This window comes from Delphinus delphis, chromosome 11, assembly GCF_949987515.2.
Source record: "Delphinus delphis chromosome 11, mDelDel1.2, whole genome shotgun sequence".
Lineage (NCBI taxonomy): Eukaryota > Metazoa > Chordata > Mammalia > Artiodactyla > Delphinidae > Delphinus > Delphinus delphis.
In genome coordinates, this window is record NC_082693.1 from 18,260,963 (window position 1) to 18,283,235 (window position 22,273).

The window sequence follows — 22,273 nt, forward strand, 5'->3', positions numbered from 1 at the left end:
AATTTCACACCTTTGGAGACTATTTGCTTGATTAGACAAACTCACCTCTCTGTGCAGCTGGTATACCTGAGTTAGAACTTGCACTCTCCAGGTGTTCTAATAAGACAATATGAACAACATTAGCTTGGGTGCTAAGTATAAGCAAGTATCTCTTCTTTGCTCTTGGTTAATACTCTCTAAAAGCCAGACGAATAGGAGGGAATCTTTATGGCTTCATTATAAAAGTAAACCAAATAGAAGTATTTAGGTTTAAAACACAGTTTCTATTGATATATGAAAACTAGCTTCATTAATAAATACCATGCCAAGAAAGATTACTTGTTAGTATAACACAAAAAAGGTTTCAGAAACTCTACACACAAAATATCAACACAGTAACAAATGTTAGTGGGATGGAAGCGGGATGTGAGAAAACTGAACAGAGAAAAGGGTCAACCTACTGGGAAGAAAATCTGAAATGAAAAACAGAAGGGAAATGTTTGTGGCGGAAGAGCCAGTAAGATTAAAAATTACAGACAAGGCAATGACCTATTTCTCACAGATAAACACAAACCTCAGCCCGACCTGCCCCCTCACCACCAACCCCTTCATTCAAGGCCTTTGCTTTCAGCAGCTCCTTCTGGAGCTATCAAGACTTTGTGGAACTAAAAGGTGACCGCTCTCCACGGAAATAACTAGGAATCCCAAAGTAGAATCCCAAACTAGAATCCCCTTTACAGTAGGCTCATGAAAGCAGCATCCTGCATTCTCCCTGATAGTTTCTATTTTTACTATAGATATTTAAGTCATTGTACAAATTTAAACAGTACTATAAAAGAAAGAAAACTTCATAATCCATTTCTAATGTTCAGGCTCTATCCACAATGGCATTATTTGAATTTTTGTTTCAAAGAATTTCAGACCTGAGAATATAGTGTGGCCAAGATAGAAATAACACATAAAGACACTAAGAATAATTTGGGTCAGCCAGTCTTTTTTTAAATTATAAACTAAGTAAATATATGTATTTTTGTCTCTGCTTAATGTGTTGACCTTCTGGTAATATTCTTAAATTAGCAAAAGTTATACTTTTCAAAAACTGGATTTATAGAATGTTTCTGTTGATTGGGTGCAATGGAAGTATCTCCCGCACCCACCCCACCCCCCAGTTTTTAAGGCAATGACCACAAGCTATACTGGAGAGTGTACAGTGGCTGACAATCCTCTTACAATACAGAACTGTCCGATAAAAGGGATCACTAGGTGAGGTCCATACAATGGCTATGAGGAGCGCACGCTGGACGCGCCCTGACCATCATGCCCTCAGACTGTAGTTCTAGAGGGAGTATCCTCCTGATTCAGCATCCTGAGGGGCAATGGAAGCCCAGGAAGCGATGGGACCTACAGGAGGAAGACCAGAACAGAACTGGCATTCAGAGGCTTACCAGATCTCTAGGGACAGCTCAGCCTGGAAACAGACCCAGTGCAGAAGCTGGGACAGTAGATAGCCCACCCCAGGCTCATACATCCCAGGAGGGTCCCAGAGCTCTCGTATGTCCTGTGCAGTATATATAGCCTCGGTAAGTATAGACACAGAAAATATAGTCGGCATTAGGTATTCTGTTAAAGTTTTTAAAATGTGCGGATGGGAAGGAAACTAAAAGAAAAAGTGAAAATTACTAAAATTGTCTTCTATACCTTGATATTATCTTGGTAATACGGAATTCTCTAGTAGCAACTGTATATAATTTAATGGCAAGTACCCATGAAAAGAGCTTAAACATGTAGACGGTATCGGTTCCCATCTCTAAATATGCCAGGTGGAAAAAAACAAAGGTATACAATGATCTGTAGAATATTTGTGTTTTAAAAAAAGGATAGAGTATCCTTGTAAAGACAGACAATAACCTGTTAAAGAGTACCTTCCTCTTGCGAAGGAAAACGAAGGGAGAAGGAAGCTTTATTTTGGACAATGTGATTTTTTTTGTAGTATTTGAATTTTTCACCATGTACACTTAGTACACTTACTACTTTTCCAAAAAAAATTTTACGAAAGGTAGGGAAGAGGAGAAACAAGTGAGGGAAAATATTTATTCCCTGCCCTCAAATATGAATGTGTTTGAATTAAAATTTTAGAAGAACAAAACTTTTAAATTAGAGACATGGCTGAGCGACAAGATTTTTGACCTCACTGAAGGAGAGCAGGTTCATCTCCTAACATGCTTGCCAGGATGCTCATGTTTTCTCTCAGAGAAAAGGCCCAAGAGGAGCTGGTCCTGGCAGCAGCTGGACGTCAGCACCTCGGACTGGTCTGAACACCTCAAATATCTAATGACCTCAGACTCTCGGTCACTCTGCTCCTTCCAATTACAGTTTGGCTTCCCAGGTAATAACAGGCTTTTCACAAGAGAAGGAACTGCAGATATTAGCTGTCTGGCTCACTGACAAAGCAGTAATTCTGCTTAAGAATAAATAAATACGTATGCAATCTCTAAGCCAATACTTAAAAAGACAACATATTTCATACTCAGGGGTAAATATCTTATTAAAAGTCCTTTGGGCTTTGTTGAGGAGCTGGCACCCAGTTCTGGCTATTTGCACATCTCTGGGGAAGAGTTTGACACAAATACTTCGTATGAGAGGCCCCACTGTAGCTGCAAAGACAGTCTACATCAAGCCACCCAGCAGCCCACTTCTCTTAGCATTTCCTTTCCCATTGAATACAATTTTGCTTTTTTAAGAAGTCACCAGTTACTGATAATCCCGCTATCCCTCAGAAAACAACCCTAGAAAGTTACTGAGGCAAACAGAACACGCAGATTGACTATTTTCTTACTACACTTGAGCAATTTTTAACAGGCCTTAGCGGAGTGGGGAGGGGGATTAACCTAGATTAAAGCAGTTTAGTGGAAATAAGCATATAGATGAAAAACAGAAAAAAAAATGTGGCAAGAATTCCTCCTCCCTCAATTATACACCTGCCAGTGCTTCCAAAGTTTGAGATGCTTCCATTATCCTAAATAACCAATGACAAAGGTATGGGTTAGCTATGATAGAGTTTTACACTGACTACTCTTCTAACAACTTACTTTCTACCATTAAAATTTACAGATCACCTTTGCTTTGAATAACTAAAAAGTATTTGAGATAATCTTTTCCAGTCACCCTAAGAAAATTACAAAATTTGAAAAACCTCCTGCAAATTCTGAAAAGGTTCTCTGGCAGATTAAAATATATGCAATCTGGAGTCTCTAAACTGTATGTTTTATTATCCTGTTTAACCATTCTTAGTTTTAAATTATTATGATCAAAATTTGGTTTTATGTCCCTTTAAGCACTTCCATCAATCTATAATGCATTGATCAGCTATGTCTTATAACTATAAAATCTGGCTTAATGACTGAGTTAAACAAATGATGTACATAAACATTCAGTATAAATCTGGTCCATAATGGTCTTTAAATACTGGTGGATTGATAATGAAATTGCCATATTATAGTTAAAAATTACTAAGGCATATAGAAAGACACAAATTGCTTCGATCTGGATATTTCACTAGTAAAAAAAAAAAAATTCAACTACATAGCTACACAGGTAATACATACAGTAGATGACAAAAGACATTAGCTGCCCTATTTGAGTCATTAAAGCTTCCAACCCCGGGTGTGCAACATTCTAACTCACTTGCTTTTCTTCTTCAATCCCCATCATTCACTCTTCCTCTCACTCCCATCCTTTGTATCCTTTTTTCCAAATAATCCTTGTTTTGGGTCAATAACCCAATTCAATTTTCTTTGCTTTTCACTCCCTCTTCCTCTGACTCTGGATTTCACTGCCCTCAAGCTCTTGGAAAAGCTAAGATTCCTTATCTCTACTTCTCCATCAACTCTTTCTCTCCTTCCCACTTCTTGGATGATGTTTTCACATTTTCCACTCTTTAGTTTCTGTTTTCCTCTCATTCTCCTTCCCCTCAGCATTTTTCTCCTTTCAGGAGCCCTCACTCACTGCTGTGGCCACGGATAACATGAAGAACTTTAGCATTTTTCATAGTTGCTACCATTTGGTCACAATGACAAAATATATCTTAAAAAAATAAGAGAGAAAACAGACATGGAATGAACTCTTAATACATAAAAACATTTTTAGTTAGCATAGAGAATTATATATACTTGTAAGAATTCAGAACCATTAGTTGGCAGGAAGAAGGAAAAGCTAACTTTTGTAGGTCTTATAGATTTATATTTCTAATTACAAGTTAAAATAATGTGAGGCAAGTCATTTAAGTTTAAAAAATTAAACTATCTTTTAAAATCAAATTTGGTTTAACAAAAAGTAATTCTGATAGCCGACCATAAAAATAAAGAAAAAAGCTTCAAATGTGGATACCTAATTATGGAGTATAATATATTGAGGGTGTAAGCAAACTTGTTTTCTTTTTTACTGAAATCCAGAATTTGACCTATATTTGTCTTATTCATCAGCAACTGCTCAGTGAAAAAAGAACTTCTCCCAGGCTATAGCTAATGCCACTGAACATGAGGATACCACCCCAGCATAAAGCAAAATGGACACAGAAACAAGGGTGATATAAAAAACTTTTCCTCTATACAGTTTTATCCAATAGTATATAAACACTAAAACTGACTTAATTAAACCCTTTTATAGCCTTAAACTCTCAGAATTTTAATGAAAGCAATTATCCTATTATAGATTAGGTTTATAAAGTATTTGAGATCTATTTATAGTGGTATATAATTCAAACACTTTTGTCTAATATAAGTTCTTAAGTCCCTCAATATGGTTTCAAATATCTCAAGATTCAGGTCTTTAGACATGTATCTAAAGTAACATGCCAACCTTTTATAAAAATTACATGCATAAAATTTTTAAGATTAATTACAGTTCATGAGAAATATCTTGATTTTTAAAAAATTTTCACCCAGATTACATTCACTCAGATTCCCTATTTTTACTATATTTGCTCCATCTTTTTTCATTTTCATTTCATAAAAATATATATCATTTTTAAAGCCTCTTAAAAAACCATTCCAGAGTGAAGTGACAGATATTCAGAAAGCTGACATGTAGATATTAATGAGGAGGAAAAAACATTATGAAAGTGGTATAAAAAATTTGCTATAGTCATCTTTTTTCTTAACACAGTTTCATTAAAAAAAGGAATTTATAGTGATGCCACATCATCTCTGTTCCTCATAGTATTCATCAAAGAATTTTGATGACCTTCACATGATAATGTCCTTTAAGAAATTACTTAGGCTCAGCATGTTTTAATATTTCAAATCGGAAAAATCATGGTAACTATCAAGGTAACACCAAATCAACCACAAATTTGAGACATACATCAAACTATTCTGTTACCTTGAGAAACAAAATATGTAACAAATATAACAAAAGATGGAAGGAAAAAAAATTAAGCATGGATGGACAATTCAGGCCCAAGCTTACTCTACACTGTCAATTAGGAAACATGTTATTGAAGCATCTTTTCGTCACATAATACTCACTCATTTTCAATAACACAAAAAGATAAGGAAAGGTTTATCTACAAGTGAAAAGATGGAAGTGTTAATAAACAGACTGTGCATAGCTCTTGAGACTACTCTGTCAACATAAAAGAAAATAAAAAATTTTAATAAATTATCCCATTTGTGATAAGAACATGAAAAATAAATTAGTATTCAAAGTTTTCAGAATTAAAAAAGATAAATCTCGATCAGCTTAGCTAACTAACCTAACAAAACTATAAAAACTATATATTTATTTACTTATCAGTATTAGTAGTTAACTTTTAAACCTCTTGTGGTTGCAGATAAGAAAGTAGAGAAGTTCTCTGAGCATTTATTCCTCACCCTCACCTTTCTCTCTCCCACCTATTTCCTCTAAACTGCTAAGCTTAACTTTTCCCAGATATTTCTCTTCTCTATTCAAAGCCTTCCTTCATGTTACAATGTTCAATTACTACTTTCATGATATAACACTCTATTATTACACTTTTCAGACCTTTTCAAAACCCATCCTATCCTCAAATTTTCCAAAACACTTCGAGATAACTTTTTCTAATATATACATCATAGCCCATGTTCTCCTGGCGAGACATGAGGACGCAAAGACAATACATAAGGATGCAACGTAAACCACAATTTACATGACTTTAAAAAAAGTAAACAGATAAACTTTTTAGTGTTCATTGATGATTTTAAAATGTAACATTCAAGGAAAGGCACAAAGGTTTTATAGTTAAGCACTTAGTATTAAAGTTTTATATATATTAGCATTAGATGTGATGATATTTTGAAAGCTATTGCAGAAATTGTAAGTTATCAATATAGATATGGCCAATATACAGAGTTTAAATCTAATCTTCTGCAGAATTCAGTAGCTATTAACAACATGGTAAAGTTGGGCTAACAGGGACCCCAAATCCACAAATAAATATTTGTATAGGTTAGCAATTGATCAAACCATTTCGTCGTTGCTGACTGGGTTTTTGGTTTTGGTTTCCCCCTCGCCACCACTGCTGGGTAAGGATAAATGAAGTGATACCTAAAAGTGGTTTGGAACTAACCCTGTGTTAAATATAAGTTTCTGTAGAAAATACGTGTTTAAAAAAAAATCCTATCTAGTCAGTTCAAGGAAGATTCTAGATTGTTCTGCTTTTTGTTCTGAAAGCTATGTTTAAGTTATAAATCTGAACTCAGATTGTCTTTGGATTTGATTTTTCCTCTCTATTCTTTCAAGAAATTCTCTATGGAGTTCTAAATTAGAATTTTAATTTAGACAAAAAGGAAAAAGAACCACAGTTACCATGTTAGAAAGTTCAGAATCTGAAAGTAGCTTCTTTTCAGCTTCAAAATATGAGACAAGATCTATTTATCTACACAGGCGTTGCACTGATTTAGTAAAGACTCTATTGACATAGGCAATGTGAATATAAAACTATGTTGTATTATAACTAATACGGTATCAGATAAAGTAACTGATAAGTAGAAACCATAAAATAATGTCACTTGTATTATAAAACAGAAAAATTAGAAATGCCAATTTGGTTTTAAATAACAAAAGCATCATTTCTAAGAATAAAAAACTTAGGAAAAAACACAAACTACATTTATTGTGTATGTAATGCTACAAGATAAGGTACAGTAATTCTGAAATTTTTATAATAAAAATTACGCTGAAATCAGAAGAGAAATGGAAAAAACCACCTCCCACTTTTCTCCAAAGATTGTACAGATCTAAGTAGATCTACTGCTAGTGAATTAAGGGACAATCATTTTGCATTTGAAAAAATGTTCCTCAAATATAACCAAGACACCCAAAAGACAGAAAGCTCATCCCTTTCTCACTTGTACTAACCTCCACCCAAAACCTCTCCACATAGCTTCTGAAGAAAATAAGTATTCTGTTTGTCTATGAAAATCTAAAAATTTTTGCAGAAGGTTAGTGTTGCTAGAAAAAAATTTACCAGATATAATATAAATATCAAAATATACCATATGTGAATAGTTACTTTGGGAAATCCAAATCTCTGAAAATAAAACTTTAATACATTTGAGTTACAAGAATGGAATATCACACAAAAAATTACCTTAATAAGTCATGATGAGATTACTTGAGAAATTAAAATAAAAGGAACATTACTCTCTCCCCTTTATGAACATGAAGAAACATACAATGAGGAAATGAAGAATAAATCTCCATCTCAAAATTAAGTTAAGATTACCTACAGTGAAGAAGCAAGAGAAAGGATCTAGAAACTGGTATTTGTGCTTGCATTTCCCTTACTTAACCAACCTTTAGCCGGTGGAAAAGGATGAGAAGGAAGTGAATCTGAACAGAGTTCGAGGGGAAACTGCAGAAGTTCTTCATTATCTGTAGAGGCTTGAGAGGCAGGAAAAACACAAGTTAATTAGTAATGATCTCTTATTAATTTTTTAAAAATTACTCTGGGATAACATATAATTTCCCCCCCAACTCAGTTAATTCTGGTTGGTTTGTCCTTGCTTTCTTCCATGGGGGTCCTTCACCTGCGGACACTGAGAGTGGTTGCTATCTTCTCTGGTGGGGCTGTTGTGAGATTTAGAAAGGGTAATGTATATAAATCTCTTAGCACAGTGCCTGGCAAAGAATAAGCACTCACTAATGATGATTATTATCCTACTTTTTGTACTATACTAGTTCTATGACACTTAAACCAGTTATTATCTATATTTTTTGATAAATATCTGAACGCATAATCATTTAATACATCTGACATTAATTCAATGCTATAGATGTAGGATATATTCAACTTAAAAATTTTTAGATTAATCATGAATATTTATTTAGCCAGTAAGTCATTAAACTTTAGAAAGTATACTATTTCCCTCTTCTCTTTTTTCAGAACACACAAATGGTTTCTAAGATTTTGCATTTCTTTGGAATATATTAAGCATGGTACTTCCTAAATTTTACTGGATAAAGAACAACTCTGAGAATCTGCTGAACACTATGGGACCTTTCCTGAGAAAAATCCATGGTGCTTGCTACATCAGTTGGTTCTCAGATGCCTTGAGGACCTCCCCAGAGCTCCTAGGATAGGAGCCTCTAAATTACTGCAGAACTAATGTTATAAGCTAACTCTAAAAAACAGCAGCATTTTCTATGTAAATAGCAGCCAACCACCTATTCATGTGTGAAAAATATCATCAGCCATATGCTTATCCACACAGTTATCTTGATAAAGAAAACAGAAAAAGTGACAGTATCTTGTCAAGAAACACGTCATTTATTTATTCTACCTATCCTCTATATTTTATCACTGAATTATAACACAGACAAACATGAACTATGCTCCCATCTACCACAGGTTTACCTCTTTGCAATGACTTCTCAGCATGTGTTTTTGTGGTCTGTAAAGCCTGATTTTTGTCAAAAGTTATTGCAACTGCTGTGACTGTAACCTAGAATCACAGAAACAATATGATTAGCAAAACAATCATTCCCCAAAAAAGCTTCTTATAATTCTTTTTCAGTACCATGGAACAACTTATACAAACTGGCTAATTTGCCTTTCCTGGTTAAGATTCTCAACCAGAACTGCACATAAGCTCAGACATTCGACTACAACTAAGCCCAACATGTATACCTAAACGTAGGTATTCCAGAAAGAGCTCAAAAACCTTCTCTGAAAGATGGGGTCTAGAGAAGTCGTACAGAAGCACACCTAGTGTACATACGCTGGAACATACATATGAGTACACCTTCAGATAACTAGAGTGCACAAAAGTGAAACAGACAGACAAGGTCTGCCTCATACTAGTACGTTTAAAAATATTTTGAAGTAAAGCAGCTTATACTTCTTTAATTATGGCAAATGTATAATATTAAAACAGACTAAAGTTAGAAATCTTCTTTAATAACAGACTGAACCTTAGTTACCTGAATTAATTCATCTTCAGGGAGAGATACTGTAAAATTTACATGGCAAAGGCAGCAGGGGATCATAGACCGTAGTTTAAAATACAGGCTCTACACAAAAGAAAATATTAGTAATATTTCTTTTAATTTAAAAATTTATAAAAACTGATCTTTTAATGTACATTATACTATGGCAAATAAAGTTGAGTAGAGTAAAACACTTCTGTTTCGCCTATTCTTTCATTAAGAATACATTTTTAATATCTAAGCAGACAAGAAGATTTAATCATTTCTACGTCATAAAAAAATAAGGCGTTTTTTAAATTTACAAATATAGATTTTTATGAAGTTTAACGCTATGAAATAACTTAAAATATATTCCTTTTATAGTGTGGCATATTAAGATGGAGAGGACATCTTTAGCATTTTACTTGATGGCAGGTTAAGACTGATAAGTAAATAAAAATAATTCGGCCTGCAACTGTGTAAGGTATTCCAGACAATATAAATACTTTTCTTCTTTAATTTCATGATCCTGAGGAGTTTTAGCTAAAGTATAGTTAGTCAAAAGGTTCCTACCTTGAGCAAGTTTTCACAGAGATCATTAAAATTCTTATTGAGGGCTTGATTAGTTAGATTAAGGCTGCTTAATCGGATTACTCTTACTGATGTGAACATCTAAATATGGGGAGATATAATGGCATGTCATTTCATTATTTTGAACTAAATACTGTAACAGAAAATAAACAATCATAACTACTGTGGTATTTTTTTAAAAGATAAGATTTTAACTGCAGTAAAGAGGCCGAAAAGAAAACATATATTAAGAAAAAACTTGCTAAAATCATATATGCTATATTTGCTTAAAATAAAGAATAAAAGGTTTACCTGTATTTCGGATGTCCAATTATTTATACCAGGCATAATTTCTGTATTACAGCTATAAAAGCCTGTCAAAATAAATTATAGGGAAAACATATGATAACATTTCATTTATTTTTGTATTAAAGAACAACATTTTTCGGGGCTTCCCTGATGACACAGTGGTTAAGAGTCTGCCTGCCAATGCAGGGGACACGGGTTCAAGCCCTGGTCTGGGAAGATCCTACATGCTGTGGAGCAACTAAGCCCGTGCACCACAACTACTGAGCCTGCACTCTAGAGCCCGCGAGACACAACTACTGAGCCCATGTGCCACAACTACTGTAGCCCACGTGCCTAGAGCCTGAGCTCCGCAACAAGAGAAGCCACCGCAATGAGAACCCCACGCACTGCAACGACGAGTAGCCCCCACTCGCTGCAACTAGAGAAAGCCGCATGCAGCAACGAAGACCCAATGCAGCCAAATATGAATAATAAATTAATTAATTAAAAAAAAAAGAATAACATTTTTCAATTATTACATGAAGTTCTAACTAAGATCCATTCATTCTTTTTTTTCTAAAACTCTATACTTCTGGGAAACTTTAGACCATGTTAATAAATTACCATGTTTTTTTTTGTAATGCATAAACAAAAAGATTAAAAATCAGTTCACCTAAGTTCTAATGTAAATATTTTTAAACGATGTTTTCAATCTTGGAGCAGCAAAGAACGTGACAAAAAGTAACACTGATAAAGCTGTTAAAATAAAGTTAGTGCTATAATAATTATGAACTGAAATACTGATATGCAAAACTAGTCTCATCTCCAGGTAATTTTTCTCTGTTCACCTGAAGGAGGCGGAACATCAGTGAGTAGAGAATGTACATCTTCCATAGCATCTGTGTCATCGATCTGAAAATGAAAGATTGAACCTATCACGTAAGTAGTAAATATATAATTGTTTCAAATTTTTAAAAATCGCTTTTATTATTTATTAAATAGAAAACATAAGAGTCAAGGAAAAGTAGGGCCATTTTTCCCTAAGTTAAAATATAAAACTTGAAAAAATTTTTGTAGTATCTATAAATTTTTCCACAATAATTATAAATACTTCTAAATGAAATATTATACATCATAAAGTATATTGAGTTTTTTAAAAATCAAGCCTTTTCTCAAGTCTTTATGAGGGCATGTTCCAAAAGATTTACAAAGATAACAAGCAATCATTATCTCTATTTGTTTAAATTAATAAAGTGCAATTTAAAAAAATCTTTTGACTAAATACAGAACTGCTTTAAAATAAAATTACATAGGGGTAAATTTAAAGGCATGTCTTAAAAGAATAAGTACAAACTCCATTTTTCCTACATCACAATCTTCTGTTGTGAATTATAAGTAATGAACATATCCAACTGGACATATATTGACATTCATCTGTACATTGGGGATCTAAGTCCTGACTTACACCCGAGATGTCAAGAACCACTTTCACTTCCACTTTGCTTTAGCCATTCACAGTCAAGGCCATAACTCGATTGTGGTATTCCCCAAAACATTCTACACTCAGATCTCCAGCATCAACTATAACCCCCATCTCTCTACACCTTGCCCTCTTCTGCCCATATTCCAAGCACTTCTGTTCTCTACTTAGCCAGGATCCCTGGATCAGAAAACATGAAAAATGCTCTGGATCAAAGTGAAAGTAACCCTCATCTGGAGGGTTTGCTAAGCAGATTCCTGGGCCCCACTTTGAAATTTTCATTTACTAGGTCTGAAGTAGGGGCACCAGAGTTTGCATTTCTTACAAGCTCCCAGCTGTTGCTGATGCCACCATCACAGGGCACTTTGAGTACAACTAACTGCTCTAAACTTTACCCTGGAACTTTTTACTCCTTAACCTTTTACCAACCTCCATTTTTTTTCTCCATTCTCAGACTGTAGAGATTATGAGAAAGAGGCACAAATTCATATGGTTTGAGTTTCCTACAAGGTAACAGTCTCACCTCAGTTAAGCCTTGAGCATCTCCCACAGCTGACATCCTGATCACATTCAAGGGCACTATTCTAGACTCTTCAAACCTCCAATCCCATCCCAATACAATTCTACTGTCACCTTCCTGCTTTACTGAGATCCAGGCATATGATTTTTTCTCTCAACTGGCACCTTACCAGAAAACATTTCTAAGTACCCTCATTTATTTTCCTTTCCTTCAATATCAAAGGAAGATCGTCTATCCTTTCAAAGCTAACCATTCTACAGGGGAGTGCATGGGAAGAAGATCTGTGAGGGCACAGGCTCCATAAACCTTTCATGTCATTTATTCTCCAAGAAAGTTAGTTCATTCTGGATGTGTTTTTACAATGAAAGTTCAATTACACCCTCTGAATTCAGTAAAAAAAACACTACACTCGGAATTCACAGTGCTTATATTATTGTGTTACATGTAAAAATGTTATAATTATAGTAACATGTTATGACATATAAAGCAGGTAATAATTATAGTAAGTGAAAGAAGAGAAACTTCTTATTGAAATTAATCCAAGTTTACAAAAAAAGCTCCAAAAGTTTAATATTTTAATTATATTTCAACCCAAACACTAATTTTTCCAAAACTAATTTTCCAAAACTCTTTTTTAACTTTTGTTAAACAAAAGATATGTTACCAAGTTTGCTGTAATTTCTATAATAAAATATTCTTTTGATATTTTTCACAGTTGTAATGATACAAAAATATCACACCAATTTAGGACCTGACTGTAAAAATATATATCTTATCTTCCAAAAACTTTAAGAAATTAGTCCAATGCAATAATACCTCCAAAACAAATGCATCTTTTTTCCCATGTGAAAGGTCCAATTCTGTAACTTCATCAGAGCTTTCTGATTGAGATCTCAAAAGTCTTGAGCGTTGTCTAGGTTCTGGAATGGGTGATCCTATAATCTCTTCACATATCTCCTAAAAGAAATATAATTGCTTTACATCATATGACTGTCTTTTTCTGTTTTGGGTTTTTTTTGTAAACTGCAGTCTTTTTTTTTTATTGAGGTACAACTGACATGTAACATATTAGTTTCAGGTGTTCAACATAATGATTTGATATTTGTATGCTTCAGTCTGGTTTTACATTTTTATATTAACAGAAAACTACCGGGGGGGAGGGGAGTACGTAAAATGTATTCATAGTCCATATTTAATTATAACCTTTATGACTAATTAACCTTTTATAGAGTACATAGCTATTTCCTTTAATTGATAATAGCAACCTTCATACACTAATCCAGAAACTGTCACAGACACAGCAAGGCAACACTGACATCTAGTGTAAAAAGAGGACACTACAATTAGTAGGGAATTGGCGGTCCTTCCAGCTCAGAAGGTATTTTCTACTCAGCATTTAAAAGTCCTAATAATCTATAAAGAATTAACGATTTATGTACCCAAATAAGATTCTAATCTTTCATATCTTATGCAGTGGTAATTTTTCAAAGCCTCACATAGTAAAATGTGGAATATGATATATGTATCTATGTATGTGTATATTTATATAATACACATATTTATTATACATGTATTTGCTATGCAACTTATTTAGCTAAATAAACTTTGATAGTTACAATAATGATCTTTTTGAGGTCAGTGTAGGCTACAATCTTATATGGGTTAGTAAGCCTTCACCCATTTTTTTAGCCAAAGATCACAGTTAATCAGAGGTTCTAAATAACTGCTGGCCACAGGAATATCAAGAGAATGTGGGTATGTAAGCACAAATGTAAAAGACACAGCCTGTTGTTGGTGTAACAGAACTATCTTTAAAAAAAAAAAAGGATTATTTTAAAAAAGGTTTTTCAAAAATGTTTTCAATGTTCATTGCTAGGGCATACCTTGCATAAGACTGCAACCACACAGTTTCATAACACAGCTACCTCTGCAGCACCTTCGCATCCATTTATCTTACTTACACTTCACATTAACCTGCCCTAGATAAATCTGACAGGGTACCTATTACAGTGACTACAAAATGAGAAAGAAAAGACTCTGTATTCTTGAACATTTTTACCACAGATAAGCAATCTTTCTTTTTACTAAAAAAGAACATTTTAGGCCATTTCTTTAGGCATCAACAAGTATTTATCAGGAGGCTACTACCAGGAAGAACTGGTCTAGCCATTAGGAATACAGCCCTGATGGAGCTCCATTCTATTGGGAGTAGCAAGCAGTAGACAAAAATCAAAAACATATTTCACACACAAAGACACATAGAGGTAAGAGCAACAGAAAACAATGAAACAGAAGGAGGATAGGAAGTACCAAAAATTGACAGGAGAGTTAATTTTTTAAATAGGGTGGTCAAAGTCAGCCTCCCTAAAAAATAAGACATTTGAGCATGGATGTAAAGGGAGGTGAAAGAATGAGCAATGAGGAGAGCAAATCTAGACAGTGGCAGAAAAATCTTTAAGAGAACCTAAAAATGTACTAAAATCTAAATAGCAACTTACATATTCACAGTGGAGATTTATTTCACTTACCGGAGGATTGATTTCATATAATTCTTTATTCTTAGCAATCGTGTCATTTATCTTCTTCTGCATATGAGATATATGCTGCTCGTATGAGCCATCATTAGGAGTCTTCCCAGCAATCTGAATACCGCCAGGCGTTGGTAAAGCTGCTAAATACACACCTGTGGCTGACTGGTAAAAATAATGGGGAAATAATCAGAAAAAAATATCTAAAGAATAATAGTCCTTAAGTTTTCATATTCAGGAATGTGGTCCTTGCCCTGAAGGAAAAAGATAATTAGCATCAGTGCTTGCATAGGACATATGTGGAAGGGCACAGAAAATCAGAACTGGTAACAGGGGTTGGTTACTTCAGCAAGAACTCTGGGTAGGTCAGGGACAGCAGTAAAAGGATGATTTACTTTTCACTACATACCCAACTGGACTTTAAAGTTTTTTGTTATGATTGTAAAAATCTGCACTGAAAAAAACAGGTTATAAAAATATGAAGGGCTTCCCTGGTGGCGCAGTGGTTGAGAGTCCGCCTGCCGATGCAGGGGATACGGGTTCGTGCCCCAGTCCGGGAAGATCCCACATGCCGCGGAGCGGCTGGGCCCGTGAGCCATGGCCGCTGAGCCTGCGCGTCCGGAGCCTGTGCTCCGCAACGGGAGAGGCCACAACAGTGAGAGGCCCGCGTACCGCAAAAAAAAAAAAAAAAAAAAATATGATTGAAAGTTGTTGAAAAGTAAATTTTTCATGAATGAGTAGCTTACATTTAAAGTGGCAAAAGTAAAAGGGAAACATGCAAAGCAAGTAAAGAAACTGAGTTCAGAAAGGACAGGAAACTTAATCAAGATCACACTGTCAATAAATGTGGGGAAGAGACTTGAATCTGTTTCCGACTCCAAATACCAAGAACTTTTCACTATACCATCCTGCCTCCATAATCACCAAGAGAGGAAACTTGATACAGACTTATTTTAAATATTTAATTAAATAACTACTAAATTGTGACTTTGTAACAGTACTACATGCCATTAGTACTGAAAAACTATTAGGGGAAATACAAGACAAGATAAAACACACACACACACACACACACACACACACACACACACACACACACACCCCTATGTACATATATGTTTAAATATGCTTCTGTAAGGAAAGCAAAGCAAAAAAAAAATGTATAAAAGTACAAACATCAAATTGTTAACATCAAAGGAGTAGAATGGAGAAAAGAGAAGACAATTCTTTTAACTCTGGATATTTGCATATTTTGAATTGTTAGAGTTGTTGTTGTTGTTATTGTTATTACACAATTGCCAATTTTGTAAAAGTCTTTCCTAGAAACGTTATAGTACTCTATGATGAAGTCTGTGCACCAGATGAAACTGATCCCCAGAAGCTCTTTCTCCTGGGTTGTTCATGTGTCCATGACTGCACTCACCACCCAGTCTCTGATGCTCAAGCTCAGAACGCCTTCTGCGCCATAGTGCCCCATCTCTAACACTTGCTTAACTGAATTCACTAATGAGGCAACAGCCCAGAATGGCTGAGAACACAAACTCCGGAACTAGACAGGCCTGGGTTTGAAACTGAGTTCCGGTACATGTAACCATATCACTTTGGACAAGTCTCAACCTATCACAGCATCCGCTTCCTCGTCTTATAAAGTGAAGATAATATTACGTTCTTTCTGGAGCAGCCCAGTGCCAGACACCCAGGAGGCACTCGTTGGAGATTAGCTATCATGGAGGCTACTTGAGATTTAGTAGCTCAGGAGGACCTTGAGATTTAACTGCACAGGCTAAAACAGCACAAAGATCAAAAGCTCAAACGGTTATAACGAGTGCCACTAGTGATCAAGAAGAAAAGGTTAGTAAGAATCAGAAAAGGCAGTATTCGAGGCAGGCATTGAAGAATTATACCAGGGTCACAAACTAGTTTCCTGTAGCAAAAGTGTTTGCTACAATCGGCACAATGTTCTTTAAACTTCTGAATCTAAACCAAGCTCTTAGTTCCCAAGACACCCACCACTAGCTACAGTTCTGTATTCAGCCTGACTACACATTTACGTTATGCCCTCGCTAAGCTTGTTAGTTTTTAGATGGGTGAATTATAACTAACACTCTTTTCCCCAAGTTAATCTAAATATCAAGTATTTTAATATGAATCAGATTACCTTTATTAATCACTGCAAATTCATCTTGTTAAAAAAGTGAGATTTCCTAATTAATCATCAACACACAATTATCCCCTACATACATAAATTTGCATATTTGCTTTTATAGAAAGATGAAGCAGGAAACAATTTAGCATTTTATCTACAAATGCATACTGAGAAAAAGAAACCAAATTCCATAAATTTATTTATTTATTTCGGCTGCACTGGGTCTTCCTTGCGGCATGCTGACTTCTTAGTTGTGGCATGTGGCATCTAGTTCCCCAACCAGGGATCAAACCTGGGCCCTGTGCATTGGGAGTGCGGAGTCTTACCCACTGAAGCACCACGGAAGTCCCCCATAAATTTCTTAAAATTAAATTTCTATGCATGTCTCAGAAAGATGACAGAGAATTCCAATTTGAAAAGTACTGGTGACATAGACAAAAATTCTGGCTGGCAAAGTGTGGAGAATATGAGAGAATTTCCATAAATATTTTGCAGGTATCTAGTTCTCTGGCTACTTAAAAAGGCAGTTCTCACTTTCCCCACTGATAACTTTCTAGTCAGAACTTATTTTCTAATAAGCCAAGGTGAACATGAAGGTGAGATAAAGAGCTTTTCACTGCCTCACAATTTATTAGCACTTCAGAAACACACGTATTTTATTGCACAATCCACTGCTGAGCACTGGTGCACATGTCTCTCATGTACTGATTTTCTCCATTAAAACGAAAGATTATTTTGGCACAGTGGTCCTCCCCGCTCAGGAGTGATTTTGTCCCCCAAAGGACATCTGGTAACGTCTGGGGACAGTTTTGGTTGTCACGCTGTGGGGAAGCTGTTAGCATCTAGTGGACAGAGGTCAGGGATGCTGCTAAACATCCTACAATGAACAAGACAGCTCCATATAACGGAGTTATCCAGCCCCAAATGTCAATAGTGCCAAGAAGGAGAAACCCTGTTTTAGCAATGCACAAACAATAATAAAGTTCAGAACAGTGGTGGCCAACTTACAAAACAAGCTATACCTGGCAATTCTTAGAAATCTGACCATAGGAATTATGATCAGAATACAAAAATATAATAATAGTATAAAATATAAATAAATTTATATAATAGTTTATTAATTTAATTTCAAATAATAATCTTATAAATATAAAAACATTTGAAAGCCTATCACTAGGCTTTTTTTTACTTCTTATAATGTCCCTAAAGCCTTAAAAGTCTTAATGCCAGATCTTTAGATAAGTCTTTTTAGGAGACTCTTTGAATCACATAAAACAGAATCTACAACTATAGGAATCACAAAACAAAAACAAAACATCGAAACTCACCGCTAAGCCCATCAACATATTTTCACCCACTGAGATCTGAATTCTCAGTCCAAATAAAGCGTTCATTCCTTTGAGTTTTAGTTTATTCATTAGCTGAGTATGCACTTCATATTCCATAAATGGCAACAGATTACTGATAGCTGTGGCATTTGCTTCTGCTTGTGCCTTCTTTTTTAAGCGACACAACCTGTTAAGGAAAATAATTTAGTCAGTGGAGAGTGTTCTTGGTACAATCTTAAGAAATGTCCAATTTTTTTAAAGTTTCTAAAAGTGTGCTTGATAAAACATTTACTTGTTTCAAACGGACTTCTTAAGTTTTATCAATAATCTTTTCTGTCACTTTTTTCACTGTACATACTTTTGCTAAAAGTCCTATTTGAATAAAAAGGAAAAAAATCTCAAAATCTCTAGAAATGAAATAAATACTGATCAAAATCACTAGAGAATATAATTTTGCATCTTAGGTTTCATAACTCCCTGTGATCATATAATGGGTGGATAGCAAAGGAAAAAACTTAATTTACTCATTAAAAGAATACAAAGCCTACTTGAGTGTACACCATGTGCCAGGCACTGTTCTAGGTGGTGAGCACTGATCAGTGAATAAAACACAAAGTCCCTGTTCATGCTTATATTCCAGTGGGGGCAGAAGGGAGGGGAGTAGGAATAAACAAAGAAACAAGGCAACCACAGATAATGCTTAAGAATCCAGTCTGTGCAGAAAATAAACCAGGTGAAGAAAAGTGAGAGTAACTCGACATAAGGCCTCACAGCAGAGATGACACCTGAACTGGGATCTTAAAAGCACGATGGAGTTGAGAGTGCTGGAAAAAGACAATGACGGAATGGAGCTGGCATATTAGAAGAAACAAAAGGAGACCACTGTAGGTCAAGTGAAGTGAGCAAGGGTGAGGGCAGCACAGATGAGGGTGCAGTTAAGCATGGGCATGAGCATGTTAGGGGCTTCGGGTCATGGTGAGACGTTTGATTTTATTCTGCCAGCAATGGGAACCCCCACATAGGTTTTACATAGTAACACAATCCAAAGTATATTTTAGGACATCGTTTATACTGCTACACAGAGAATGGAGTAAAGATAAGAGAACTGATGTGGGGATGGCAGACAAAAGGCTTAAATTTAGGTAAGAGACAATGAGAGCTTGGACTAAAACAGGTAGCTGTGAAGATGAAGGAAAGATCCCCAAACTGGCAAGCCAGGCTATTTAGGCCAATAGTTCTCAAACTCTGCCTTGCATCAGAACCACCTGGAGGGCTTGTTAAAAAACAATTACCATCCCCAGAGTTTCCGATTCAACAGGTCTGGCACGTGACCTGAGAATTTGCATTTCTATACGGTCCCCCAAAGATGGTGATGCTATTGGTCTAGGTACCACACTCTGAGAACTGCTGATGAAGACTAATCCCCTCTTACCTAAAACAGAAAAAAAAAAAAAAAAAAAAACTGAATAAACTATATCTTTAAAAATCTTCCTAAAAGCATCACAGGACCAGGGCAAGGAGCAATGCCGGGTACAAACTTAAGGAGGCAGCATAAGGAAATTCTTTTGCGGTGGTGGGACAGTTCTGTATCTTGACTGCGGTGGTGGTTTACACAAATCTATTTGTGGGATGAAACTGCATAGACCTACACATATATATACAAATACATAAATGAATGCAAGTTTAAAGAAGTGTAAAACTGAATAAGGTCTGTAGCATAGTTAACAGTATTATAACAATGTCAATTTCCTAGTTGATACTATACTACAGTTGCATGAGATGTCACCAATGGGGGAAGCTCATTGAAGGGTACACAGGACTCTGTACAATTTTTGCAACTTTCTGTGAGTCAAAGCGAGTAAAACACAATGAACAATAACCAGCAGAAACAACAGAAAAAAAAGATTTTAGATATTAAAATCATCAGTTACAGAATCAATCAAAGACTATAGTATATATTTGAAAAAGAACAAAATAAAACTTCTGGGAATAAAAATAGATTATCAAAAATTTAAAAACACAATTATTAGGTGTAATAGCATATTAAAGACAGCCGAAGAGAAAATTAAAGAATTGAAAGATAAATAAGAAAACATCCAAAATATAACATAAAGAAACAAAATGATTTAAAAACATAAGACAAGAAAATAACAGACATAGAGGAGGCAGTGAGAAAGTCTAAAATACTTTTAATTGGAGTATCAAGAAGAGAGAACAGATGAAACACAGAACTAATCTAAAATTTTTTTTTAATTCATGAAAGACACCAATCTACAGATTCAAGAAGCCCAAGGTATAACAATTAGGATAAAGAGAACTCCACACCTAACACTTCATAGGGAAACTGCAGAAACCAAAGACAAATAAAATGGCTCACACACAGCCTGAGGGGAAAAAATAGACATAGTTCAAAGGAACAACATTTAGTCTAATAGGTTATTTCTCAACAGTCGCAATGAAAGCCAGAAGGCAGTGGAAGGGTATCTTCAGTGTGCTTAAAGAAAATAACTGCCAGCCCAAAATATCTTTTAAAGATAAAAGAGATTCATTTTCAGACATGTAAAAATAGTTCACCACCAGCAAATACCAAAAAAAAATACTCAAGGAGATAACTCAAGCAAAAGAAAAACAATCCTAAATGGAAGGTCTAAGATGCAACAGGGAATGAAAGCAAAAGTAAATGGATTAGAAACATACTTTAGAAGATGTAACATGCCTTTGTAATAACTTTGATATGGGGAGGTAGAATACCATATCTGGAAGAACTGGATACAGCAAGTATCACTTATGAAAACAGAAAAGACCAAAGAAGGAAATGGAGAAAATCAGCAGTTCAATTTGGAACAAGTATGAGATGCCTAAGAAAATGATGTGTAAAGCAGACAGGAAAGTATATGGGTCTGAAACTCAGAAGAAAGTTCTGGACTAGAGCTATAAATTTGGGAGTCCTAGACTTACAGACAGCATACAGACTTATAGGGGTTGACAAGTTCAACTAGGGAGAAAGCTTTGAAAGGGGGTCCAAACTCACAGCTCTCAAGGAACAAGAAATGAGGAGGAATCAACAAGGAGTCTGAAGACTATACATAAAGGTAGGAAAAAGGAGGAGGTGTGGCATTGTGAAGTCAAAAGTTTCAAGAAGGAGAAAATGATCAAGTGTGTGATTATTGCTGAGATGTTAAGTAAAATGAGGACAGAAATGCTCAATGGATTTGGTAGCCTGGCAGTTGTTGGTGACCTAGATAGCTGCAGCTGTTTCCTGTGTGCCAACCACAATTTAGCATTTCCTATTCCAGTACACTTTAAATGGAATTCTTAACAGCTAACTGAAGTTGTAAAGGAAACACCACATAGCACTGTTCTTAAAAAGATGAAAAAGTCAATTTCCACAATGTATTAGATATTTAATGTCATTAAAGCATACTGAGTCACACCCCCAGCCTGCAACAGGTTAATTAATAATCCTCATAATAATACACATTTGTACAGAATTTAAATGTTTAAAACTGCTTTTGCATATAAACTTATCTGAGTTTCATAAAGAGGATATTTTTCCTCCATATTTTCCATAGAGTAAAATAAGAGGTTCAGATAGAATTGCCAAGCCTGCACAGGATCACACAGGTAGGAAGGAGCAGATATTTGAAAATACGTCTATTTGACTCCAGACCCTATACTCCTTCAAGGACCCCAAATACCGTCTTCACAAACATACCTTGCTTGAATAAGACAACCTTTTCCAATAACTGCTGCATCCATTGGGAGGTCTATAGTTGTAAAGAGAACATCGGGAACTTTTTGTTTCCTGCAGTTATAGCAATATGTGAGATGAGCTGGAAATGGCATATTCAGTTCATCATACGGTATATGGCAAAATCCACAGCCTGCAGGCAAATTTTCTTCTAGCCTATTAAGAATACATTAAGAAAAAAAAAGTTATTCTTGAGAATTCTATGCATTTTTTCAAAAACATACATTACATATCCAGTACTTGTATACAAACTACAC

General features: G+C 35.2%; 1 protein-coding gene across 9 annotated transcripts in view; it reads right to left on the minus strand.

Annotated features, from left to right (window-relative positions):
* The window catches only part of C2CD5 (C2 calcium dependent domain containing 5), an 81,776-nt gene that overhangs the window by 7,334 nt on the left and 52,169 nt on the right, over window positions 1–22,273 (minus strand). For 6 of the 9 annotated variants that reach the window (XR_009521163.1, XM_060024429.1, XM_060024427.1 and 3 more), the window contains 11 exons: window positions 21,981–22,172; window positions 18,266–18,452; window positions 14,792–14,956; window positions 13,080–13,220; window positions 11,112–11,175; window positions 10,288–10,349; window positions 9,979–10,077; window positions 9,421–9,510; window positions 8,855–8,942; window positions 7,795–7,881; window positions 46–96 (listed from right to left, as the gene is read on the minus strand). Coding sequence is in view for 8 of the 9 variants with exons in the window: in XM_060024429.1 (XP_059880412.1) it covers window positions 46–96; window positions 7,795–7,881; window positions 8,855–8,942; window positions 9,421–9,510; window positions 9,979–10,077; window positions 10,288–10,349; window positions 11,112–11,175; window positions 13,080–13,220; window positions 14,792–14,956; window positions 18,266–18,452; window positions 21,981–22,172 (1,226 nt within the window). In the remaining variant the exon portion in view is untranslated. The remainder of the gene's footprint in view (window positions 1–45; window positions 97–7,794; window positions 7,882–8,854; window positions 8,943–9,420; window positions 9,511–9,978; window positions 10,078–10,287; window positions 10,350–11,111; window positions 11,176–13,079; window positions 13,221–14,791; window positions 14,957–18,265; window positions 18,453–21,980; window positions 22,173–22,273) is intronic. The other 3 variants (XM_060024430.1, XM_060024433.1, XM_060024428.1) reach the window with 2 other exon arrangements.